This window comes from Fusarium oxysporum, chromosome III, assembly GCF_013085055.1.
Source record: "Fusarium oxysporum Fo47 chromosome III, complete sequence".
Classification (NCBI taxonomy): Eukaryota; Fungi; Ascomycota; class Sordariomycetes; order Hypocreales; family Nectriaceae; genus Fusarium; species Fusarium oxysporum.
The window spans coordinates 3,201,108-3,226,639 of NC_072842.1; the positions used below are offsets into that span (position 1 = coordinate 3,201,108).

General features: G+C 49.1%; 9 protein-coding genes across 9 annotated transcripts; 5 read left to right on the forward strand and 4 right to left on the reverse strand.

Moving 5' to 3' along the window:
- Nucleotides 1-14: 14 nt before the first annotated feature.
- FOBCDRAFT_24219 (RNA polymerase III RPC4-domain-containing protein) lies at nucleotides 15-2,021 on the reverse strand. The gene is made up of 2 exons (XM_059610456.1): nucleotides 1,424-2,021; nucleotides 15-1,368 (listed from the first exon to the last, which is right to left on the reverse strand). The coding sequence occupies exons 1-2, from the start codon at nucleotides 1,845-1,847 to the stop codon at nucleotides 155-157; spliced, it is 1,638 nt and encodes a 545-aa protein (XP_059464474.1). The 5' UTR covers nucleotides 1,848-2,021; the 3' UTR covers nucleotides 15-154.
- A 1,016-nt stretch (nucleotides 2,022-3,037) lies between these two features.
- FOBCDRAFT_24221 (UreD urease accessory protein-domain-containing protein) lies at nucleotides 3,038-4,335 on the reverse strand. The gene has a single exon (XM_031176936.3). It carries the CDS (start codon nucleotides 4,201-4,203, stop codon nucleotides 3,214-3,216), a length of 990 nt encoding a protein of 329 aa, XP_031048069.2. The 5' UTR covers nucleotides 4,204-4,335; the 3' UTR covers nucleotides 3,038-3,213.
- A 585-nt stretch (nucleotides 4,336-4,920) lies between these two features.
- On the forward strand, nucleotides 4,921-8,525 carry FOBCDRAFT_130934 (uncharacterized protein; the record flags this gene model as incomplete). Its single annotated transcript, XM_059607876.1, has 2 exons — nucleotides 4,921-5,356; nucleotides 5,410-8,525. The coding sequence occupies 2 exons, from the start codon at nucleotides 4,921-4,923 to the stop codon at nucleotides 8,523-8,525; spliced, it is 3,552 nt and encodes a 1,183-aa protein (XP_059464475.1).
- A 430-nt stretch (nucleotides 8,526-8,955) lies between these two features.
- Nucleotides 8,956-11,141, reverse strand: FOBCDRAFT_290422 (uncharacterized protein; the record flags this gene model as incomplete). Its single annotated transcript, XM_031176939.3, has 4 exons — nucleotides 10,987-11,141; nucleotides 10,803-10,936; nucleotides 9,769-10,753; nucleotides 8,956-9,713 (listed from the first exon to the last, which is right to left on the reverse strand). The coding sequence occupies exons 1-4, from the start codon at nucleotides 11,126-11,128 to the stop codon at nucleotides 8,956-8,958; spliced, it is 2,019 nt and encodes a 672-aa protein (XP_031048072.2). The 5' UTR covers nucleotides 11,129-11,141.
- A 1,072-nt stretch (nucleotides 11,142-12,213) lies between these two features.
- On the forward strand, nucleotides 12,214-14,229 carry FOBCDRAFT_128990 (karyopherin alpha; the record flags this gene model as incomplete). Its single annotated transcript, XM_031176941.2, has 3 exons — nucleotides 12,214-12,447; nucleotides 12,753-13,262; nucleotides 13,315-14,229. The coding sequence occupies 3 exons, from the start codon at nucleotides 12,214-12,216 to the stop codon at nucleotides 14,227-14,229; spliced, it is 1,659 nt and encodes a 552-aa protein (XP_031048074.1).
- Nucleotides 14,230-15,218: 989 nt separating this feature from the next.
- On the forward strand, nucleotides 15,219-19,680 carry FOBCDRAFT_179012 (P-loop containing nucleoside triphosphate hydrolase protein). The gene is made up of 2 exons (XM_059608548.1): nucleotides 15,219-19,221; nucleotides 19,281-19,680. Exons 1-2 carry the CDS (start codon nucleotides 15,423-15,425, stop codon nucleotides 19,529-19,531), a joined length of 4,050 nt encoding a protein of 1,349 aa, XP_059466965.1. The 5' UTR covers nucleotides 15,219-15,422; the 3' UTR covers nucleotides 19,532-19,680.
- Nucleotides 19,681-19,781: 101 nt separating this feature from the next.
- Nucleotides 19,782-20,790, forward strand: FOBCDRAFT_218643 (HIT-like domain-containing protein). The gene has a single exon (XM_059609507.1). It carries the CDS (start codon nucleotides 19,969-19,971, stop codon nucleotides 20,767-20,769), a length of 801 nt encoding a protein of 266 aa, XP_059466966.1. The 5' UTR covers nucleotides 19,782-19,968; the 3' UTR covers nucleotides 20,770-20,790.
- Nucleotides 20,791-22,024, reverse strand: FOBCDRAFT_218646 (uncharacterized protein). Its single transcript, XM_031176945.3, has 3 exons — nucleotides 21,212-22,024; nucleotides 21,118-21,161; nucleotides 20,791-21,059 (listed from the first exon to the last, which is right to left on the reverse strand). Exons 1-3 carry the CDS (start codon nucleotides 21,609-21,611, stop codon nucleotides 21,027-21,029), a joined length of 477 nt encoding a protein of 158 aa, XP_031048078.1. The 5' UTR covers nucleotides 21,612-22,024; the 3' UTR covers nucleotides 20,791-21,026.
- A 192-nt stretch (nucleotides 22,025-22,216) lies between these two features.
- Nucleotides 22,217-24,283, forward strand: FOBCDRAFT_218647 (kinesin). The gene is made up of 2 exons (XM_031176946.3): nucleotides 22,217-22,441; nucleotides 22,506-24,283. The coding sequence occupies exons 1-2, from the start codon at nucleotides 22,246-22,248 to the stop codon at nucleotides 24,095-24,097; spliced, it is 1,788 nt and encodes a 595-aa protein (XP_031048079.3). The 5' UTR covers nucleotides 22,217-22,245; the 3' UTR covers nucleotides 24,098-24,283.
- Nucleotides 24,284-25,532: the final 1,249 nt, after the last annotated feature.

Here is a 25,532-nt window from a genome sequence, read left to right on the forward strand (position 1 = left end):
TATAATCATGAAAGGCTTGATGGTGTAGTTTGGGTATCTTTGTTTATTCTTCGCTGAGCGACTCTTGCTCGGTCATCGTCTTCAAGTGTATCTGTGACATGTCTTTAGGGTTGATATGGTGCTCATAAATCAGCACATGGCCGTGGGATGGTCCTTATTCAATCCTTAGGTCCTCGGATGAGACCTCCCAATCCTCCTCATCATCCCACTTTGGCGCAAGTACAAAGCGGCCCATAATCTTGCCCATTCCAATACTCTCTCCACCAATAACCCCCGGACGAGGTTTCTCGTCATTCTCTTCAATGATGACGGCCGTTGTTAAGAAATTCATCCCTGTGGCAGGGTTCAGTTCCATAGTACTGCCACCCCAGTCCAGTTCTACACGGCCTGACTTGCGTACTTTTAGTTGGCCTACCATACCGCCTGTTGATAGCAGGCTGGACATGAAACCAGCCTTCTGCTCGGGGTCTTCAAAGCCGGGTACATTAAATCCTGTAGTGTTCTTGTCGTTGGTAAGATCCACGGGCTCTGTGTCAGCGGCGGCTGGTGTTGATTCCAGGACATTGTCTTCGCCCTCACCAGGCTCAGGCTTGACTTTATTGATGGAGCTGGGTTGGGTAATTGGCTTTAGAGGGGGCAAGACAGGAGGGAACTGGAATAAGTACATGCGACCATCCTTGTTGCTCGGGCCTTCTGTTTTGCCGTCTTCGCCCTCGGATATTTCGACAGCACCCAATTCGTTAGCGAGAATCTCCAGATCTGTCTGGATCATGGCTTCTTCTGGGTCTTGCTTTGGCTTCTTGGTCTGTGGCGCTGGTGTTTCGGAAGCCTGCTTGTCTTTGTCTCCTGCATCGGCCTTTGCCTCGATATCCAAATCCATGGAGTCGTCGAGTCCGGGCTCCTTCTTAATGACTGGCGTTTTCGAGTTATTCTTCCAGATGCCACCGTCCTCTGCGCTCTCGTCCGTTGAAAGAGGCTCGTCTGCGTCGCCGTCCACCCAAAGGCTTTCCTCTTCCTTTGAAGGGGTGGGAGGAATAGCTTGAGCATTTTCCGCGGCTTCTAATTCTGCTGTGGTGGCCACTATGACGCCCTCATCCTTATGCTCTCGTCGGTATATGCCCATAGGAAGTACGCTAACGGCGCGGGAATTGAGCGCCTCGATCATGGCCTCGTCTTCGCTATCAAGATCCTCTTCGGGAGTATGAACGTGGAGTTTATCCGCATTGATTCGGGCTTCGCGAGATCGTGACGCCTGAGCGAAGCCAGGTTTCGAATCCGATTTGAATCCTTTTCCACCACCTCCCCCAAAACCACCACCACCACTTCCTCCACCGCCGAACCAACCACCGCTTCCACGCCCGCCAGAGCCTGTGACAGTTAGAAAGCTGTAATTGAGTCCTGATATCTCGGAGGTAAGGCTTACCTGCTGCACCAGAGGAGAATGGACCGCTGGCTCCCGAAATGACTCGACCAAAACCGCCTCTGCCCATGGCATCACCACGGCTCCTTTTACTCCTGAAACGTGAACGCCCTCTCGCCTTACGCTCATCTGCTGCTCTCTCGCTCGCTTTCTGCTCCTCCTGTCGGGCAAGACTGTCTCGTGCGGCTTCATCTCGGCGAATGTTCTTGGGTCGGAAGCGACCAGCTGCAGGAGCTCTTGTCGCCCGAGTGGTAGCACCTCCACGGGTTGATGTAGCCGCTATACTCTGAGGTACTGGAGTCGCACTGCCTGGAGTATCTGCAACGGCTGGAGTGGACGAGCCGGCGTTGCTTTCGCCGGCTGCCCGTGAACTTGCTGCGGCCGCACCTCTCCGACTGCCCCGGGCCGCTGCCCTACCACGGTTCATGTTGTTTATATTGAGGTTATAATTTACCGGCTGAGAGTCAATGTAGGCGGCGGGTAGTAATTGTCGTTATCGAAGGTTTCAGTCGCAGATGAAGCGTTCAAAAATTTAGCCTGAGTCGCAATGCGAAAGTTCAATAGTGGGGTCCGGAATGGTGGGGGACGATGGAATTCTGCCATTTGTGAGACATCTAGTACTCACCGCCTACTCTTATCCATCTGTTCAAGGTTGATATAATACCTTAGGTAAGGAGGTAGGTAGTTTATCAAGGCTACCTAAGATATTAACTAAAGGAGAGGAAAGTACTTGTGTATTGCCTTGTCTAGGAAAAGGATTAATATCACCCATCAATCAAGGTTAGGACTGAAGAACAAGCATCTCAATAGAGGTTGTTACGAACGTGAATGAAGTTGAAGGTGGGATAGTTGATTTCAAGGCAAATTAAACCTTCTCCTATTACTTCATGGTTTTAAATAAACAAACTAGCGAAAAATCGCCGTTACATACAAGATATAGGTAGGTATTCTACAGATAGGCAAAATGTTTGGTATGGAGAACAGTAACTAACAATGCCTATATTCAGGTAACATATACTGTTCCTGCTCCAAGCCTCGAGTTTTCCATTTTTCGAAACCATTTCACTCCTGTCGACTCTTTAGAAAGCTCGAGAATCCCAACTTAATCTCATGTCTTGTTTTATAGGAGAATATCAGTTGAGATGGTGCTCCGTTAACACATCGTTTCCCAATACGGAAATCCAACCGAGTTCCTATTGGCCAGCATCTAATGCCGGCTTGGGACATATTCAAATTCGGCATGCTGTCATGTGAATATATGAATGTGAAGCAGTAATTCTTTTGTACCAAAAAAGGAAAACACTTCCCCTCACTCGGTGTTGTTATACTGCCAGGTTCCAACTTTTGTTACTATGCTCAATGGCATACGAGACTCCTTCCAAAGCACGGAATTCATAGTGTTAGGGGTAGAGATGCAGGAAATTGTGTAGCTGATATACAAAGACGGCATAAGAGAAATATTTGCATGTTCAGCGATTTGCGCAAGTTTGATATGAAATCCTACCAGCCGCGGTCTCTTCGTATTGGCTGGAGACAATGGACGGCCGAGTCGCTATTCAAGCGGTGCTCAAGCTTTGATAAACCAAGGCGACCTCAAAATGAAGAATACAATTATACACCAGCCACACTGTTCCCGCATCTGCAACAATTAGACAAAGAATGTACCGATGTGCCTTCTAAATCTGGCAACATGGTGTCGTTAATTGATTGTGCATATCCAATCGGTATACTTCTCAAAAGTGCCGGAAAAAACACGTCCCTATTCTTCATGTGATGGCAGCCAAGGCTTTGTATCATCGAAGACACATCAGTGCTTTGTCACCGAATTCAGAAGCAATGCTCCCTTCCTGAATAATCATTGATCCAATCCATTCTCTTCCGGCTTCAACCGTTTTTGCCCCAAACTTGACAACCATGCACCCTCGAACGTTGGCTGCAGACCAGAGGACACCACCTTCTTTCTCCTCTTTGAGTCTCTGTAGTCGCCAACGCTCGAAGTCAGAAACATCTGTGATGCTTCGCGCCATCGCTTCTGGTGAGCGGAAGTCCCGGGCTCCAATGCGAGGAAGTGCAGCAAACTCATCCTGAAAGAATTCCCCCAACGATTTGGTCTTGGATCCGCGCAATATGAGAGTTCCTGATATCGCCATATGCTGCATCATTTCTGGTAGTGTGCGACCCACGGACTTACTCGCATCTCTCGATAGGATGATTGAGTCTCGTACCAGAAGTCTATCAGCCGAAGTTGTTTCAGAATCTTGTAGCCATATCTCGTTCCGTCCTGTCCATTTCCTGAAGCTCCAGTTCTCTCCACGAGCCACACGCCCTTGGGTGACCCAATCCAAGAGACAGAGCGACGCTTGGCTTCTGAGCTTGAATATTTGCTTCTGGGCGTATACACTATCCTCGAACGGCTGGACAGGGTCCGGAAGGAGACACATAGAAGCATCATCGTCTATAGTAACGTCCAAGTTTTGAGTTGTAATGACGTCGGCTGTAGGCGATTTGAAAATCTTTGTGTGACCTTGGGTAGCGATGCTGAGCTTCGCCTGCGGCTTGACGTGTATTGTCAGATTAACACCGTCTCCAGCAACAAGCCCCCCTCCATAAGATAACAGGAAAACGAGAGTGCTTGGCTGGTTAGACGAAGGAGCCGGGGATATTAATTTCAAAGGATACTGATAAGTCATGGTCTCAAGACCGCTCTCGCCGGCAGGGAGCAGGCCAACGACGATGCGGCCATCGCCAGGAGAGGAGGATGAGGGTGGAAAGGGCGAGTCCATTTTGGAACCATGTTGCGATGATAGTGAAAGGTAGAAGTCCAAGAATCAGCGAAAGTTTGATTGGGCGCAGGCAATAGTAACGACAGACTGCGTCTCCATCTTGACGCACCTTGACTAACAAATAAATACCTGACCTTAGTTGAAACTGAGGCACGAGTCAAAGGTTCTCTACTATTAGATAAGAGATAAGAGATCGTTGGTCAACACAGTGGCTGTGGCCCCACATCAGCTGGGATCGTGGGGTTATACCGTACATCAAGCTTGAGCGTGGCTTGTGAGAGGCAGAAAGGGAAGCTCCAAAGGCGCTACGTGAAGTCGAGCTAATTGGCTCTTATAAAAAGCACAATTCTATTGTGATATCATGAACCTATGGAAACAACCACATGTATCCAAGTCAGATGGATGCTAGAGACATAAGCTGATCGTAAAGATGTAAGGACTCTCCAGTACTCGTTAAGAAGATTAGGTGAGGTACCTTAGCTACTGCTCCGATGTTCACCCGTGGCAAAGAAAACTGGCACCACCCACCCACTTTCCAGAACAGCTTGCGCCGTCATCCCCATCCCCATCCCCATCCCCATTTGCACTCTACTTACTCCACGCGACATTCGACGCGCCAAGTGGCTAAAAACACCATTGTCACCCTCGCATCGAGGGTTTAACCACCAGACATTGATATTTCAAATGCCGATATCGCGGCCACCCCCAAGGGACACTATGGACAATAACGCGAGCCCGTCTCCGGATCCTGATGCGACAACGCGTCGCCGATCGGGACGCGTCGTGAGGGCACCCACCAAATTTACTCCTGATACTGCAACTCAATCGACAAATCCAAAGCGCAAGCGAGACGATCAGGACGACGAAGAAGAGGACGAAGAGGAAGATGCGGAAATTGAAGCGCCCGATTCAGACGAGGAGATGAGCAACGAGCCCGACAATGACAGCGATGAAGACCATCCCGCGCCGCGCTCTAGAAAGAAGTCGTCGCAAACAAGTCGCGCAAAGAAGCCTTCAGCCAAAAAGCCCAAGATCAACGGTTCCAAGCCTTTGCGGCCTGCGCGAGTGACCCATGCAGCCAAAAGTCTCCCGAGCAGACCTAAGAAGAGTGTTCGCATTGAAGACGCTGCTGTGAAAGGGCATGGGCTCTACTGTAGGCTCAATTTTCTCCTCCTGCGTGCTTTCCTACATGCTGACACTACGAAGCCCATCTGTTCGGATCGGGTGATTCTAGCAAATCGGTGGCAGAAGAATGGCTGGCTAGTTACAAGACCAACGCAGTAGCAGCCACTGCTGATTTGGTGAACTGCATCCTTCAATGCGCTGGCTGTGATCAACTCATCACTGAAGACGATGTTTTAGACTTGGACAACGTTGCAGGACGACTGGCAGATCTTCAGAGCATTTACCAAGAGGTATTACAATTCTCAATCGTGCCTCTAGCCATGGAAATTTTGCTGACATTATTACAGCAACAAATTACCGACTATCCTCTCATCTCCAGAACCAAACATTCACGATCCTTCCGAGACGTACTCATTTCCTTCTTCGAATGCCTCATCGTTGATATGCACCAAGGTCGTCTCATGTACAGAGACGAAACATTTCTTGACAACCTGCATACATGGCTTGCTAGCATGTCCTCATCATCACTCCGACCCTTCCGCCATACCGCAACCACTATATCTTTGGCAGTCCAAAGTGCGCTAGTCACAGTAGCCAACGACCTTGACTACAGACTCAAGAAGAGTACAGAAAAGCGTGACAAGGAACAGACCAACAAAGATCGCAAAGCTTGCGCCGATGCCATTCAGTCGTTTTTCGACACTGTTTTTGTGCATCGTTACCGAGATGTCGATCCCAAGATTCGAACTGAGTGTGTGGAAGCACTCGGGAACTGGATCATTTCCCTGCCTGTCATCTTCCTTGAGCCGGGCTACCTCCGGTATCTTGGCTGGATGCTGTCAGATACTAATGCACCCACTCGTCTCGAGGTCTTGAAGCAGCTTACCAAAGTCTTTCGGAGAGACGCCGGGCAGCTGGGCCACTTTATTGACAGATTTCGCCCGCGATTGGTTGAAATGGCCTGCAAAGATTCCGATGTCGCCGTTCGCGTCGCAGCAATTGGCGTTATTGACGTCCTCCGCGACCAAGACCTTTTAGAAGGCGAAGAGGTGGACGCTATTGGGAAGCTCATATTTGACAATGAACTCAGAATTCGAAAGGCGGTTGTTGGGTTCTTCGTCGCATGCACTAAGGACGCTATCAGTGAAAAGACGAAGGACCTGCGTGATTCTGAAGCTACGGAGGACATACCTCGCGGGAAGAAGGCTTCTGTTGACGCCCCCCGTATGGAATGGATTGATCTAAAGTGCCTTGCCGAAACCCTTGCTATCTATGACAATCAGATCGAGGAGGAGCACCAAAGTGGTCAGATATTGGGATTAGATGTTGCGGTTGATCTTTTGGAGTCTGCTGTTCCAGAGACCAGGATCTCGCTGGCAGCCCAAGTTCTATTCGAGAAGGTCAACGCGATAAAGCAGTGGACACTCTTGGCAGGATATTTGCTCTTTGATCACACAACGAGTTCAAAATCGCGATCCAAGGGAAACAACCCAGATCTTGCATTCAAGAAGGCTGTTGCACCTACTACCGAGGAAGAATCGATACTCCTGGATGTATTGAGCTCAGCAGTAAAATCCAGCCTGACACATGCGCCTGACCACGACAGATCAAGAAAGAAGCCACAGACAGGCAAAGAAGCCGAGGATGTGCGAATAAGCCCCGAAGATACAGCAGCCGAGCTGGTCATTGTAATCCCCCCTCTTCTAAGCAAGTTTGGAGCAGAGCCAGACACAGCCGCGATTGTTCTTCGTCTGGCGCATTTTCTCGATCTTGAAATCTTCAAGCAACTACGTCAAAACACAAACAGATACGAAAAGCTGCTCGACGAAATCGTCACACAGTTTAACCGACACGACGATAAGAGAGTTTTGTCAGAAGCAACTGCGGCGTTATTGCATTCGCGACAGTATGGAGAGTTGGAGGAAATCACAGACAATAAATTGTCATACCTGTGGGAAACTGTCATCACTTCTCTTCACAACTTTGACAAAACCTATGAGCTTTCGTCGAGAGGTAATCTAGGTGAGGCACCTCTCAGGGAATTGTCAACAGTTCTTCTCAAGATCAGCAAGCTGGCGAGCATTTCAGACTGTATCGATGTCCTGGAGGCTGACGGAGACTCATCCGAATCAACAACAAACCCTGCCATTCAAATACTAGCCAATATTGTTCATCGAGGCAAGTACGAGCCTCTCGATGACCAAGACATTGATGATCTCGAGGATGAGGTGGTCTCATTTGCGATCAAGACCTGCCAGTTCTACTTTATGTGGAAGACGCTGGCTTATTCCAGGCTCCTGTCAACGACTGGCAGTATCGCAGATGCTGAGCTTGATCGACTATCGGCACTTCGACAGACTTTCCGCCGACATCTTATTGAAACCCTATCATCACGCGCCGCCATTGACCAGTTGAGACTATTCGCTACTGGCAGCCTGTGTGACCTTCACCTTACCTTCGCCACCCTACGCCCAACTATTGATCAACTCCGGCCTTCGTCCAGCTCTGAGTCACAATCCTCGAACGGCGAGAAATACAAGACATTGATTCAAGATATCGAATCCGGCCTCATTCCTGAGTTGATTGCCATCTTTGACGGCACCGAAAAACAGTATGCCAAGAAGATAAAGAAGGACAAAACCCTAAATGAGCCAGCTGAAGACGAAGATCCTATGGCTGATGATGAAGACGAAGAGGACGAGGATGAGGACGAGGGTCTTTCCGAGGAAGAGCGTTTCACTGCCGAACTCAAGGCCGAAAAAGCTTTGTGCGAACTCACCGCAAAATATGTCCTCGTGATTACTGCTCGCCTGGTGGATCATAAGGGCTCACACGGAGGCAAGCTAAGGCGGCGTCTTCTTCGCAACCAAAATAAACTTGGCAACAACTTCAAAGAAGTCGTTACCTACCTAGACGAAGAGAAGTTGGCCGAGCGGACAAGAAAAAAGGCCGCCCACGCACAGGCTCCAACAAGCGCCAAACCTCAGAAGGCCCAGCTTAGCGAAGCCATTGTAATTGGAGAGGATGACGAGGATGACATCTTTGATGACACGCCGCCACCAGAGGAGGGCTCCCGAGAAGATCTCCGCGCAAAGGGTCTTCTTGAGGATGATCCAATCGAAGACGATGACGAAAATGAAGATGAAGAAGCGGAACGACCAGCTCACGAATCAGACGATGATGTTATAGGGGATTAGACACGACGAGTTTGACCTCTCACATGGTGGATACATAACTATTGCGACCTTCGGCGGAAATGATATGCGTGATCTGTTTCCATTTTGTGAATAGGGTGGTATAGTTTCGGATGGTTCCTTTATTTTCTTCGTTTCTGTATGTTGTCTCTTGTCGCCTTGGACTTACATGCTGGAGTCTGGGTATGCGGCAGAGGACCTGAATTTAGGGCGTCAAAAGACTGCGTGTACAAACATCTATAGTCATTGCAAAATCAGAATAACTTCGCCTCGGTCTAATCGCTTTTAACTCCTATCTGAGACAAAACTTGCCAGTGAACGCCGTAAGATCAAGACCTGAACACGGCCTTTTCCCTATACGCCTGATAAACACGGTCCATCGTCACTGAGCTCGTCTTAAATACCACAACCAGACCTGATTGTCTGCTACAAACTATTCTCCAACAATTCTGGCGCCAAAGAGTTGGAACATTCTCTGCCAGCGTTTCCCATTCCCTGCATTGGCTTGCGACGGTTCTGGCTCGGCAACTTTGATACCGTATTGCTTTACGCAACATGGAAATGCCCGGTTTGTGAGTTGCGCTTTGCCGAAATTCTTTGGCTCGGGCAGCCGTTGATCCTCATCGTCGCTATCAACTGGAGGTTTTTCCTTTCTTGCCGCTTCCTGAGCAGCGACTTTTTTCTCCTCCAGATTTCCCCAGAGCGTAAACATCTTGTCGCGGAGGGTTACCAGCGCCTGCTTATCTCGTCTCAGGTTACATGCATCGAGTCCAGTAAGTAATTGAGCAGATTGGTTGTCGACTGCCACCCAAAGTCTCTGCTTCTTATGTTTCTCAGCGACTGCAGCGTCTTCAAGCTCCAAAAAGAAACGCCACTCCCAGTTTCGCACCTTGGAGAAATCATCCAGCGTTCTCTGGATTGGCTGTCCATCTTCAGCTTCAGTTTCGCTGTTGGACAGCGACTCTTCACCGTCATCGGAAAGGTCATCATACTCTGATTCCTTCTTTGGACAGGCGAAATCTGCAAGGTTTGATGGTGAAAAGTCGACAACTCGAACGTTTGCTCTGTAGTTCAAGTTCACAAAGGGCAGAGGAAGTTTTACAAGACCATCATCGATAGTAGTTTCATGCTGGACAAGTTTTGTGATTTCGGCAATCAGACTGGCCGGCTTGTCTTCATTTTCGCATTTCACTAAAAGTTCGTCAGCTGCTGTATTAAGGAGTCCTGTGAGCTCAGGCGAGTTTACCTCGAATGTTTAGGTCCACGACAGGGACCACACCCTGTTCTGTAGGCTCTCTGCCCTCACCTTGTTTGTTGGCTTTGCTTTTTGATCGTTTTTCACTGCGCCTCGATCTAGAGTTGCCTTTTTTTGGTTCCGATTTCGACTCTACGCCATGCTTGCGCTTTTGTCCGGCTCTCAAAGCCTCCTTGATTTCTCTGGCCTGCCCTTGTCTTAAGCGCTCGTATTCTCTTTTTCTTTGCAATGCCTCCTTTGCACGCGGATCAAAATTCTCTGAGTCGGGATTCGAATCTACCATACGAATACCAATCTTTGGTCCATGGGACTCACGATCTTCTCTCAAGAATCCTTCCAGGTTGGCACCACTGTGACCTAGTTTGATTTGCAGATTTTTGATCAAAACCCATGCGAGAGTTCCTATATCTTGGTCACGGATTGCAGTTACATGGGGTTCCCAGCATGTGATCTGAATGCATCTCTTCCCAAAAGGACCCGGCCAGCCCGATGGCTTAGCAGCCATGGTGAACTTGTCGGTATAACCAAATGGATCACCATCTCGGCCAATAGAAGATTCGTCGAAGTCGATAGAAAAGTTATGAAAAAATGGGTTCTCTGTATAGTCGGAAACCCATAAAGTCATCTTGTCACCGCCATCGTGGGGTGGCCGAACGACCTGGGCGACGATGTCACAGAAACATCCCTCTTGGACATCTTGAAGTAGTTTGAACTTGTCTTTGACGTTCCGTGATGCAACGACCATAGTCTCAAACATTTCTTCATTAGGTAATCGGCTCTTGTCAATACTGTGATACATTGCAGACACGAAAGCATTCTCCTTATCGCCTGGCGGTGTATCTTTGGGGCCACTTGGTGGACATAGAGCGCATGAAGCTTCGCCGGGGTTTCTCGGTATTTTGGAGGCTTTATATTGTGAGATTTTCGTGTTGTAATTACTTAAGAGAGAGGGGCCACCAGACGCATATGATTGAACCTTTTGTGACCGTCAATACAAGCATTTTGAAATGTTTTAGCTAACTCACTCTTGCTTGACGGATTAGCATTACATCGCCACTGCTGGGATTCGGTAGGTTTTCTTTCGGACGAAAGATGTCGAAGGCAATTGAACCATCATCATCTACGGATGAGTCGAAGAGCCGAACCTGACATTTGCAGTCTAGATGCGTTGGATAACATAATCAACGGTAGGAATAGATAGATTCTCACCTGTCTTTCTTGTTTGAATAGCGTCACGAAAATCAGAAACAAGGCCTAACACATTGACTAAAGCCCCGTTTGCAACCTTCCCATCCAGGATATCACGAATGGTGACATATCCTGGAAGTGTTGATGTAGATGTGGGAGGCATTGTTTCTGCTGTGAAGCAACGAATGGAGGCTTGAACAGCACGAATGGATGGTCATTGATAGTAGGCGAAATTTCGATAAATAAACGATTTTTCGAGATCGCGTTAGTGGCAGTATATGGATCCTCAATGCGTCGTCAACTACCAAGGTACGGATAATGAACGGCTCTGTAGGACGCGATTATTACAGCACTTTGGGCCTTGACGCGTCAGGGGAGCTTACCCCTCCATCAACGTAGCCGCGACAACACGTGATGCTGCATGTGATTTGATTCAACTTCCAAGATTCATTATACAGTACGTTAACGGCACAGTGGCGACCTAGTGGGATATTTGTGTGAACAGAGAGCTAGACGTTACACCATGCAATTTTAGCTGTAGATTTCTCAATGTGTGCCTCAATATTCAAAAGGGAGGCAAGACGAGTCAGGTCACAGAGATTTTGTCTATTGAGTTTCAGGCACCAAGCCATGACGAAGGGATTGCCGTGAAATATTCGTTCACTGGTAGTTACTTTGTTTACATTACCTGGTCTCCAAGTGGATAAAAACAATGACCTGTTCTCTTCTAGATTAACCTTATCCACATCATTCACAGAAGAACCCTCTTTTCATGTCTAGGTCTGCACAGCTGAAGGTGATTTGATTGCACGGTGCTGAACTAACAGCCTGCGGAGCGGTTTCTGCCTGAGGCTGAAATCACTCGACTGGGGCCCCTACGGTGGAAGCGGTTTCTCTTTGGGTGTAGCAGGCAATCAGTGGCCCAAAGTCCAAAGAAAGACTCGCCCACTGCCTGGGTCAATCATTTCGACGCCCTCCTAGTCCCCGGCCGACCAGACCCAGACCCAGACCCAAGACTTCTCTTCTCCATCAACATCAACAACAAAACTTTCTCCTTCCCCCCTCTCCTCATCCTCTTCTCCTTGCTGGATTTTCTACTCTACGTTGCAGAGCAAGTCTTCTCTCCCTAGACGCTGAGCTCTTTCCATCATCTTCTCTGCGAACCCTTTGTGCATCTTTCACCCCGCACATCAATTTGCTACTGTTCACCTACCAACGCCCCCTCGTACCAAAACAATCGCAGTCATCATGGCTGAGCGATACATTCCCGAGCATCGCCGAACTCAGTTCAAGGCCAAGAATACCTTCAAGCCTGAGGAGCTCCGTCGTCGTCGCGAGGAGCAGCAAGTCGAGATTCGAAAGGCCAAGCGTGAGGAGAACTTGGCCAAGCGTCGAGGTATTGGAACCGGTGAGAACCGCCCTGGTGCTTCTCTCGGTGCCGCCCCTGATAGTGATGATGAGTCCGCTCCTACCGAGTCCCAGGTATGTGCTTTTCTATTTCTCGACCCTTGGATTATCCTTAGAAATGCTGGTTTCGCCTGCTGCTTGCGCAAAATCTCTTGTCGCTTTCGCTTCGCCCCGTCCCTCCCGTCTGCCTCTGATGTGGGGGAAAATATACACTTCAAATAACCCCACATTCTGATTCTGGCGGGTTTGGGCAAAAGGCAGGCTACGGGTGCGGCTACGTTCACGTTCCACTCTCCGTCTTGTTGCTGTCATGCATCGCTGCGAATAGCACGGCCCTGGCTGTGTATCTCTTGTAAGCATTTGCTAACCCCTGTCTCTAGTTGAATGAGGACCTTCCTCAGATGGTGCAGGGTGTCTTCTCGGACCAGATCGATTCGCAGATTCAGGCCACAACCAAGTTCCGAAAGCTTCTTTCCAAGGAGCGCAACCCCCCGATCGAGGAGGTCATCAAGACCGGCGTTGTTAGTCGTTTTGTCGAGTTCTTGCGATCCCCTCACACCCTGGTCCAGTTCGAGGCTGCCTGGGCTCTGACCAACATCGCATCCGGCTCCGCCACTCAGACACAGGTTGTCATTGAGGCTGGCGCTGTCCCGATTTTCGTCGAGCTTCTTGCTAGCCCCGAGCCTGATGTCAGGGAACAGGCCGTCTGGGCCCTCGGCAACATCGCTGGTGATAGCCCTCACTGCCGTGACTATGTCCTCAGCTGCGGTGCTCTTAAGCCTCTTCTTAACCTTCTCGGCGATAGCCGTAAGCTTAGCATGCTCCGCAATGCTACTTGGACACTTAGCAACTTCTGCCGTGGCAAGACCCCCCAGCCTGACTGGACTACTGTAAGTTGACATTTGAGAACAAGAAAACGAGCGCGAATTAACTTGCTACCAGATTGCCCCCGCTCTTCCTGTCTTGTCCAAGCTCGTCTACTCCCTTGATGACGAGGTCCTCATCGATGCCTGCTGGGCGATCTCTTACCTCTCCGATGGATCCAACGACAAGATCCAGGCCGTTATTGAGGCTGGCATTCCTCGCCGACTGGTTGAGCTTCTTATGCATGCCTCTACGTCCGTCCAGACTCCCGCCCTGCGCTCCGTTGGCAATATCGTTACCGGTGACGACGTTCAAACACAGGTTATTATCAACTGCGGCGCCCTACCCTGCCTCTTGTCTCTTCTGAGCTCTACCAAGGATGGCATCCGAAAGGAGGCATGCTGGACAATTTCCAACATCACTGCCGGCAACTCTTCCCAAATCCAGGCCGTCATTGATGCCAACATTGTTCCTCCTCTGATCCATCTTCTGCAGAACGGAGACCTTAAAACCCGCAAGGAGGCTTGCTGGGCTATTAGCAACGCCACCTCCGGTGGTCTGCAGAAGCCGGAGCAAATCCGTTATCTGGTTTCTCAGGGGTGCATCAAGCCCCTGTGCGATCTACTTGGCTGCCCCGATAACAAGATTATTCAGGTTGCGCTGGACGGCCTTGAGAACATCCTCAAGATCGGTGACCTTGATAAGCAGGCCGCTGGTGAGTCTGGCGACTCCATCAACCGGTATGCTCTTTTCATTGAGGAGTGCGGTGGCATGGAGAAGATCCACGACTGCCAGAACAACGCCAACGAGGAGATTTACATGAAGGCCTACAACATCATCGAGAAGTACTTCTCGGACGATGAAGAGAACGCCGACGAGGGTATGGCCCAACAACCTGCTGGCCCTAACGGCACATTCGGCTTCGGTACCAACGGTGCTGCTCCCTCAGGCGGTTTCGACTTTGCCAAGGGCAGCGACGCCATGGACATGTAAAAGGCTCGCCGGTTCGGATTGAGAATTTCGATAGGAAATCCAGAATGTGGAGCAATCCCAACCCCACCCCCCCAAAACATAGCACCATCACGACACCCCTTCCCCCGGAACAGTTTTATGTGACTGTCGTTTACCCCCATCCCCATGATATCACACCCCATACCGCGTCTTTTTAATGTATCTGGAAGGTTTATATGAGGGAAAATCCCACCCCCTCAGATTACAGGCCCTATGGTAGCTTGAAAGCTCCAGCCTGAGAGTGATGAAGTAAGACGAGAGCGGAGTCGGCGGTGGCGTTTGGCTTCTCGGTCATGAATGCTCATGAGAAGACTCTACAGACGCCGACGAGTTTACGTGTATACGCTGAAGACATCATGATGGTTGGTGTTTAGGCACATGGGACTTGCGCAGGACGACCGCTGAAGTGAGAGGCAGCGTCAATCGAGGACGGATGCCTTGGAGAAGCCTATGCTAGTGCACCAGGACTTCTGAGACGATGAAGCTCGAAATTACGAAATTCGCTGCCAAGTGGTGGTGAATCTGGTTCAAGGGTAGCCAGAGACCGTAGTTAATCCAAAAGAATACGATGGGTATTTGCCCCTCATTCATGATTACCAGGCATGATGACATGTAATGATTTTCTGACTGTAGATTGGTGTCGAATGAAGATGAGCCATTTCCTCGTACTTAATTGAGAAGGGAAACTATTCGCGTTCGAATCCACCCAAAGCATCTTTCGTTGAGCTTCCTATATAGATCATAATCAGAGTCTTCCCCCGAAAGGTTTTGAGTATGAATAGCGGGGCTACAAGGTCCGTACATATAAAAGAATACGTACTGTAATATACTAGCACTGGTGCACATGACTCACAGTGTGAATCAAGATATATTTCTTGTTCCCCGAAGTGATTTTACTTGGCCATGCGGCAACTCATCCCTTTCTTTCGATGTTGCAGCTCTTGCGAGCAGTTTCTAGAAAAAGGGAGACTGGCTGTGATAAGATATGAATACTGACACTTGACAGTATATTCCGAGCCATATTTATCACATCGCCTTTTATAATCATCAAGAACATTCCGCGGCTGATAATTATTACTGTGTGTCGAGTGAGCTCCACTAACCAATCGATCACCAACCCAGCATTTCCCATATCAATTCTACAACAACACGACCAATAACCACGTCCTTTCAAAATGGTCAAAAAAGGCAAGGGAAAGTCTAGTGGCGGTATAGACCTTTCTGATCCCATGCCGTCTGCGCCACCTAAAGACCAAGGGAAAGGAAAAAAGGGCCAAAAAGGTGGCACTTCTACTCCTGAAGCAGTTCCTTCGGGCCCTCCAAAACCTACGGTCAAGCAGCTCATCGGCGGCTCTTCATGGACAGGAAAGCTGCCAGTAAACCTGCTCAGCGAGTACTGCCAGAAACAGAAATGGGAAAGACCCGATTATGATACCAAGAAGACCCCTGATGGTTTCTCTGTATGGGTTACTATGAGCGCCAAGGATCCCAAAACCCAGCAAATCACCAAACTAGAACCCTTCAAGATTCCAGCAACTCATAAGCATCTGATCATGCGCCCTACGGCAATAGAAGCCAAGCATGCCGCAGCAACATATGCCCTCTTCAGAGTGTGTAGCATGCAGAATAAGCACACGGTTCTCCCACCAGAGCACAAGTCATTATGGAAAGACTTCCAGGCCCTGAAAACCCAAGATGTGAAAGAAGGCAAGGCCTGGATGTATGAACCGGACCCGTTCAAATCACTTCAAGAACGTCAAGAGGCAAAGGCTGCCGCAGAAAAGAAGAGGAAAGAAATTGAGGCCGCTAAGGCTAAGGCCGCTGCCATGCCTGGTGCTTCTGGACTGGTCCTTATGAGTAATGCCGGTAAAGGAGACAGTCGATCATCCAACATCATGAAGGGGTGGAGCACTGCGCCCAAGGTTGAGATGGGAAAGAAGACAAGAGCACAGTTGGAGACGTTGCTGCGAAGCGGCGTCAAGTGGAACCCAAATGGTGTCCAGATGTCGAAACCTCAAAAAGATGCTATTATTTCTGAACTCAGCAAGCTCAGCTTCCGTAAAAGCCATGTGGAAGAGGCAGTCGAATATTGCAAAGATCGAGAAGAGACGCTCGAGTGGCTTCTCATCCACGTCCCTGAAGATGATCTTCCTCGTTGGGCCTTGCCAGAGAGCTATGCGGCTGGAGTGTCGGTTGGGGCTACGAATTTGAGAAGAGAGGGCATCATCAAACGACTAGCTCAAGCAGGCTACTCACTTGAGCTGGCTACAAGGGTGCTGGATGAGCAAGGGGTTGATGAGGACAAAGCCGCAGAGACTTTACAAAATTTGCTGTTTCCCAGAGACTCTCAGGATTCCGCCGATGCTGACTTCTTGGATTTGGGCTCACCCGAGGAACAGTGGGAAGAAGAAGTTGGGAGTCTTGAAGCAATCTATGGGGAGGGTTTCGAACGTGAAGGCGATAACGTCATTCGCATCAAGCTCGATTCTGTCAAAAATGGGCAACAGACCGTCGATGCCTCTTTTCAGGTTCGACGTCCAGCTACCTATCCTGCCAACTTGATTCTCTCGATCGTGGCCAACATTCCTTCTTATATCAAGCTTAGCATCATTCGAAAAGCACTCAAGTATATCGATGAGTCTTTGCGTGATGAACCAATGAAGATCTACCTGGCAATGGACTGGATCCAGCAGAACATCAACGGCATCATTGAAGAGCCTGGAAAGCTGGTGGATATTTCGGCCGTCTCCTCAGCCGCAGCCGAGTACAAACCTGTTGCGGCTATTGCGCAGAACAAACGAAGTACACGCGCCCCAAAAATGATCAAATGGATCAAGGATGAGAAAAGCCGGGAGCAATGGCTTCGACGACAAGAGTCATCATCTTTGAAGAACATGGTATCCAAGCGTCAGGGTCTCCCTGCCTGGCAGATGCGAGAAGCCATAATCGGTACCGTCAGAAGCAACCATGTCACTATCATCAGCGGAGAAACAGGTTCGGGTAAATCAACACAGTCTATGCAATTTATCCTGGATGATCTGTACGCGCAAGGTCTTGGTGGTTGTGCGAACATGATTGTTACCCAGCCGCGACGAATCTCAGCACTTGGCCTTGCGGATCGTGTAGCGGAAGAAAGATGTACACGCGTGGGCGAAGAGGTGGGATATGCTATTCGGGGTGAATCTCGGAGATCGAAAGATACAAAAATAACATTTGTGACGACGGGTGTTCTACTCAGGCGATTACAAACCTCGGGGGGGCGAGTAGAAGATGTCGTGGCGTCTTTGGCGGATGTCAGTCATGTTGTGATCGATGAAGTACACGAGCGTAGTCTCGATACTGACTTCCTACTCAACCTTATCCGCGATGTCATGAAGGCCAAGAAGGATATGCTCAAGCTAATTCTGATGTCTGCGACACTTGATGCCGCAACTTTTAAGAGATATTTTGCCTCAGAGGGACTCAGCGTGGGCACAGTCGAAATTGCAGGCCGAACATTCCCTGTAGACGAGTACTATCTGGACGATGTGATCCGTATGACCGCATATGGAGTCGAAAGCTCTGATTCGGAGTTCATCAGCGGAGAGGCTCTGGGTAAAGTTATCCAAAAATTGGGTCATCGCATCAATTACAACCTGCTGGTTGAGACGGTCAAGGCCGTTGATTTCGAGCTATCCTACGAAAAGAAACCTGGTGGCATTCTGATTTTCCTCCCTGGAGTTGGTGAGATCAACCAAGCTTGTCGCGCACTCAAAGCTATTAATTCGCTTCATGTTTTGCCACTTCATGCTTCGCTTGAGACACGCGAGCAGAAAAGAGTGTTCTCTGGTGCTCCTCCAGGAAAGCGAAAGGTCGTGGTCGCAACCAATGTTGCAGAGACTTCCATCACAATAGACGACATTGTTGTGGTAGTTGACAGCGGAAAGGTCAAGGAGACCAGCTTCGATGTGCAAAACAACATGCGCAAGCTCGAAGAAACGTGGGCATCACGCGCCGCCTGTAAGCAACGACGTGGTCGAGCTGGCCGAGTTCAAGAGGGCAGATGCTACAAACTCTTTACGCAAAATCTCGAACAACAAATGCCCGAACGACCTGAGCCAGAGATTCGCCGTGTTCCACTGGAACAGTTGTGTCTCTCAGTTCGTGCTATGGGAATGAAGGATGTTGCCGGGTTCCTCGGCAGGTCTCCAACACCTCCTGACGCGACTGCTATTGATGGAGCTATGAAGCTCCTGCAACGCATGGGAGCACTCGATGGTGACGAGCTCACAGCTATGGGTCAGCAGCTTGCCATGCTCCCAGCTGACCTTCGGTGCGGCAAGCTGATGGTGTTTGGTGCCATCTTTGGCTGTCTAGATGATTGCGTAACCATTGCAGCGATTCTGAGCACAAGAAGTCCCTTCGTTTCTCCACAAGAGAAGAGAGATGAAGCGAAGGAGGCTCGTATGAAGTTCTACAGAGGTGATGGTGATCTCTTAACTGATCTTCAGGCCTTCCAGGAGTGGGATTTCATGATGCAGGACCACATACCCCATCGTCAGATACGATCATGGTGTGAAGAGAACTTTCTCAATTTCCAGACCCTGTCGGATATCTCCAATACGCGCGCACAGTACTACACAGCCCTGGGAGAGATTGGTATCGTGGCGCCCTCAGAAGCGACAATCGAGGCTCATGCACGTGGAGCTAGCTCTGATGGATCCCAGCTCCTGAGAGCGCTGGTTGCTGCGGCTTTCACGCCGCAGATCGCTCGCATCCAGTACCCCGACAAGAAGTTTGCAAGTTCAATGTCTGGTGCCGTGGAGTTAGACCCTGAGGCAAGGTCGATCAAGTACTTTAACCAAGAAAATGGACGCGTGTTTGTTCACCCAAGCAGTACGTTATTTGGAAGCCAGGGTTTCTCGGGGAATGCTGCGTATATGGCTTATTTCAGTCTGATCTCAACCAGCAAGATCTTCATTCGGGACCTGACACGTACGTATATCCCCTCTCATGTTGCAAGTCTTGTTCGGTTTCGCTAACATATCAAACAGCCTTCAATGCATACACACTCCTACTATTCTCGGGTCCTATCGAACTCGACACTCTTGGTCGAGGTCTACTTGTTGACGGATGGCTCAGACTTCGAGGATGGGCGCGTATCGGTGTTTTGCTGGCTAGACTTAGAGGAATGGTTGATGAGTTGATTGCAAAGAAGGTTGAGAGCCCAGAGATGAATGTTAAGGATGATGAGGTTATCATGCTAGTGAGGAAGATGATTGAACTCGATGGCATGGATGCTTAAGTAAAAGGTCTAGGGTCACTATAATGCAGATAGAGGTACATTAGAATTGAATTCTTGATGTGACGGCAGCATTCTTCAAATATATGAAGATCTCGAGCATGACTCGACAGTTAGAAACTTAGATAGTTGCAATCAAATGTTGAATTCTGAGGTACTCTTTCGCAACACACAACTCAGAATAGATATCTGTTCATGCCTGTGGTTAGAAGACTTGTGTATGAAAAGGCGACTCCACCGCGGGGCACTCTATCATGAGTCCTGCACGCTCCCGCCACAGTATAAAGCACTAACATTAACGCCAACACCAACAACTGGCATCCCCCAAACGTTTCCAATATTCCCACCTAAAGACATGTCTCATCAAGATTCAGAGCCGGAGGAGGCCATTACCAGGGAAGAGATCCGTGGTGAAGAGCCTGCAAAGAAGTCGACCCGCAATGCATGCAAGTCACACACTCAACTCGCTCGAAACATTCTTACAAGTGACAGTCGCAGAACTCATGGCCCCAAAGAGGAAAACACCGCCCGAGACAAATACAGCTCGGCCATCGCGTAGCGGAAACCCGTTCAAAGACCGCATGGGCTTGGGCGCATATCTTGAAGATCCAGCCTCATACCCATCCTCACGCGTCATCTATCACAACGAGGGCTTTGTCGCAATAAACGACCGTTATCCAAAGGCCACAATTCACACTCTACTTCTCCCTCGCTCGCCAAAGTATAATCTTCTCCATCCATTTGATGCCCTAGATGACCCAGAGGTCCTTGCCAAAGTGAAGACGGAGACTCAGCGCCTCAAGGCTCTGGTCGCAAAGGAACTCCAACGTCGTCTTGGCACGCACAGTCAGAGCGATGCTCATCGGCAAGCCGTGCTCGATGGAGATGCCGAGCCGGACCAGAGTGGGGAACTCCCGGAGGGTCGGGACTGGGCCGCAGAAGTCAAGGCCGGCGTGCATGCGGTACCAAGCATGAGACACCTTCACGTTCACGTTTTCTCGAGAGATATGTTCTCTGAAGCATTGAGACATCGCAAGCACTACAATTCGTTCAATACGCCGTTTCTGGTTGATCTGGACGACTTTCCGCTTGCAGCTGATGATCCGCGCAGGAATACGAAGGAGGAGGCGTATTTGCGCTGGGACATGAAGTGCTGGAGATGTGGGCTCAACTTTGGGAACCAGTTCCAAAAGCTAAAACGACATCTTGAAGAGGAGTATGAGACATGGAAGAAACTTTAGATAGGAGAAGTGGGATGGGATGGGTGGGATAAAAGGGCCTGCTTTACCCGTCTGTAAATTAGCATGATATTTGTACAACTCCTGAAGAGCACAATCCCAGTATAACCGTTCCATGAATTCTTCCTGACCCTCACCCCTCGTGTCCCCAAGCACCTGAAAGCAAATGAACCAAACTCAGACCCTATTGTGAAACTAGGAAAATTCCGCCGACGCTGATTATTCATGTTAGGATTTCTATATTGGCCATAATTGAAATCCTACTCGGAAGCTTCGCCATCCTCGTCATGTGCCTGGAACAAGTCAGTAAATAGTGTTTCTAGGCTGAAGGGTATGAGAATGGAATTCTACCTCGTCCTTAGCGGGCGACTCATTGGCGGCATCATCCTCGTCGGCTGAGAGATGTTAGCACAGAATCATTTAGCGCTTTGTAGAAATTCCTTACCAGGCTCATCGTGCTTGGTCTCTTCATCCTCTGATACATCGGCAGCCTTTGGCTTTCTGCCACGCTTCTTGCCATCCTTGGGTGTTGTAGCAGCAGACTCTGTTCCGCTGGCAGCTCGACGAGGTCGACCACGTCCCTGCTTTGGCGTACCATCGTCATTTACTGCAGCGACCTTCTTGGGTCCAGCGGTGGTCTTCTTGCCAGAACCTGGGGGTCGGCCGCGGGGGCGTCCTGTTGGAACATAGACCTTCTTGGGCATGGGCGCAGCACCCTTGGGAGGTCGTCCACGACCGCGCTTGACGGGAGCTTCAGCAGTATTCTTGGTCACTCCGGCGGAGGATTTGGGGATGCGAGGCGAGGCATCGCCCTTGGATGCGACATCTTCCTTGGTACGCGCCATGGTGCGACAGAGAGAAAATGGCGAAAAATTGAGGTGGGCAAGAACGTGATAAAATTTCCCGGAAAATCGCACAGTAAAGCACGATGCTAATTTATTCGGTCGGATTGTTGTAGTTGAAAACGCGACAAAAGATTGTTGTGGGATGTAGAAGAAGAGAGGGTAGACGAATGTTGGACGTCGCGTTTCGTCTGCAAAGGTATCTGTACCTAGGTATAGGCGAGCTAAGCTCAGCTAAGGTGCAGCGCCCTAATTAGCAGTAAAATTGATCAAGGGTGGCTGGAGTTTAATTCGCGTCACTTGGTCCCCGCGTCAAAGAATTGGGTTATCAAGTACGACAGAATAACTCGAGTAAAGAACAGCAGACAGAAAAAGTGGTATTTCTTTCAGACATTGACGAAAAGTCTAGACTTGATTCAGACTAGAGCTGCCGAGTCTTGATGGGCCGCTTGGCCCAAGCTCCCTTCTGTTAAACCAGTCAAGACCTGTACTACGCAGACAAGGGCCCCCTGCAACTGCCCCTAGCAACGTGAATGACGCTGGTAAACAAAAAATACCTACAAGGGAAGACGGTGAGATGTGGGTTATTCTTCGACATCGACTTCACGACAGCATCGACAACGTCAACAGCATTCTTATGACGATGGCTCTGGACTCGAGATTGATGCCTTCTCCTTCATCGCCCTCGGCATCTTTTTATGAGGGCAGGGTTCACTCTTCAGCTTCAACGCCATCGCTCAGATCTCGAGATGCGGCTTTATCCATGCCCGCCAGAATGGAGGGGGGAGGAAATGTCAAGGTCGTAGTCCGAGTGAGAGCATTTCTCAAGAGAGGTGAACACACATAAGCACACGGTCTTCTTTTTTCATAGAGCCTATGTATCTGACTAGTCTGCAGAACTTGAACGCCAGGCAAAATGTCTGATCCAAATGGACCCCATCACTCAACTCACAACACTCTCCGCACCCGATGATCCCGACCCAGAGGCTGCAAAGCTAAAGGCCAAGAAGGTCATCGAGGAGAAGAAATTTACTTTCGATAACTCCTTCTGGAGTCATGACACTAACGACAAGCACTACGCCACTCAGGAAGACGTTTACAACAGCCTTGGCGAGGACTTTCTCGATCACAACTTCGAAGGCTACCACACGTGTATCTTTGCCTACGGACAGACTGGATCTGGAAAGAGTTACACCATGATGGGCACTCCAGACCAGCCTGGCCTGATTCCTCGGACTTGCGAGGATCTCTTTGAGCGTATCGACGCCGCTCACTGCGAGAACTCAAACGTCGCCTATAATGTTCGCGTCTCATACTTTGAAGTCTACAATGAGCACGTCCGTGACCTCCTCGTTCCTCCTCAAACGCACAAGGCGCCCAATTATCTCAAGATTCGCGAATCTCCCACTGAAGGTCCATACGTCAAGGATCTTACCGAGGTGCCCGTGCGAAACATCAATGAGATTCTGCGCTACATGAAATTGGGCGATACATCTCGTACGGTAGCGAGCACAAAGATGAACGATACAAGTAGTCGAAGTCACGCCGTTTTCACAATCATGCTGAAACAAATTCACCACGATATGGAAACCGACGAGACGACAGAGCGAAGCTCTCGCATTCGACTGGTGGATCTGGCTGGTAGCGAGAGAGCGAAGGCCACCGAGGCTACTGGTGCGCGATTACGTGAAGGTAGCAACATCAACAAATCACTGACCACGCTGGGACGTGTAATTGCTGCTCTAGCGGACCCCAAGGCCGGAAGAGGTGGAAAGCGAAAAGAGGTTGTCCCATACCGAGACTCAATCCTCACCTGGCTTCTCAAAGACTCACTGGGAGGAAACAGCAAGACGGCCATGATTGCTTGCATCGCACCCTCAGATTACGATGAAACCCTTTCCACACTGCGATATGCCGACCAAGCCAAACGAATCCGAACTAGAGCTGTTGTCAACCAGGACCACATATCAACAGCCGAGCGAGACGCACAGATTGCTGCCATGGCGGAGGAAATTCGTATTCTGCAGCTTTCCGTATCAGACTCGAGACAGCGTGAGAAGAACGCCAAGGAAGCTGAGGACAAACTGGAGGAGTACCAGACTCATGTCAACTCTATGCAGCGCATGATGGAGGAGCGCAGCATGGTAGCTGAGAGCAAGATCAAGAAGCTTCAGACGGAAAATGAGGCCTTGAAACTGCACCTGAAGCTCGCTATCGAAAGCCTCAAGAACCCTATTCCTCCAGTTGTCGTGAAGCCAGAGCGAGAAGTCGACGAGCAGGACAAGGAGAATGCCTCCGAATATAGTGAGTACGATGACGATCAGTACGATTCGGAGAGCACAGCATATGGTGAGGATGAGCTGCAAGAAGAAATGCAGCAATACCTCCAGGATATGGGTAACTTGAGGAAGTTGATGCAAGGGGACTTGACGAGGTTTAAGAATGAGAACAGCGCGAGAATGCCACTGGGCGCAAAGGAAACCCTCTGAAAGGAATGACCAACGAAGCAGAAGTGGTTGAAGGAAGATTTGCTAGCATGAATGGAGCATGGTGTTTTGGAAGCGTTGTTTGAATGACTGGGTCGGATTAGATTCACTGGATGTCTCTTTGAGTTTGCTGGACAATAGGCTACGTTACGTTACATTACAATGATTTAAATATGAAGAATTCTATCACACACGAGTCCATCAGGGTCAATGGTATGATAAAATGGACCATAGAGTTGATGGTAACCTATTTGTTTATGCGTGTATGTATACCCCAACTACCATGGCCCCCGTAGACGGCTAGGGATAGGGTCTACAGGAGGTAAGGAAACTCAAGACCCCTTTGTTAAAAAAATCACGATAACAGCTAGGTCAGTTGAGTGCAGACTTTGTAGGTGCTTAGACTGACTACCTTGGTTGTATGAGAAAAAAAGTTGTTTTGGGACTATTCAATAACGAAATTGTGACAAAGTAATGAAGAAAGAAAGAAAGAAAGAAAGAAAGAAAGTGGGAGATTCAAGACAGGAACCAAGCAAGGTTCACGAACCGTTGGGCTTTCTGTGCAATAGTACACCACCGTCACAGTCAGTTGCTCTTTACAGTCAGGGAATTTTAACCAGGTACCTGAAGTACTATGTGGCAGCGAGAGAAGCTTTACTCGATAATAAAGCTTCATAACTACAAGTTCCTGTAGTCTGCTACGCCGTCTCAAAATCTGTAACATTCCAAACTGACAATCAAGTGGTACCATAACTGCTGAGAAACACAATATCCACATACGTCTACCAGAGAATAGTCATTAGGTAGGTAGGTAGGTAGTTAGAAGCACTGTAAGTTTACTGACAAGCTCTTGGTGAAATATATCGTCTTTACACTTTACTATCATGTCTTAAAACAAGAGTAGGGGCCGATGTCTTTCTCCTTACCCATCCTCCGAAGCCAAACAGCAAAAGTCATCTCTCTTGTATCCTTGTCACCACATGTAAGAGTTCACGATATTACAAAACATTGTCTTCATTCTGACACAGATGGGGATTTGGCCAAGATCAACTAATGATAGCGACATCAACGTTAGGCAACTACATAAGTACGCTGGTTAGCAGGGTTTTTTTTTTGTTTTCTAAGCTTGTTGTTTTATACACGCGTGAGTAACTCTATCTCCTGCGAGTCCTCCGAATTGGGAGGCTTAAAAACCCTTTTTCCGATCCGTCAGTTAACGCTACAGGATGAACTGTCGATATGATCGTTGTCAAACTAGGTAGTTTCACTAAGCAAGGTGTTTGACCTGATTGGCTGAGTCGGTTCGTAAACTTCAGTTTCAGTCTTATCAGGGATATCTGAAACTGTCACGATGATTCGTCAAAATGTCAGCTGAGAAAATACAACATGCCTTGAACGCAGTAACAGAGGTCAATAAATGAGCAACTGACGATGTTTC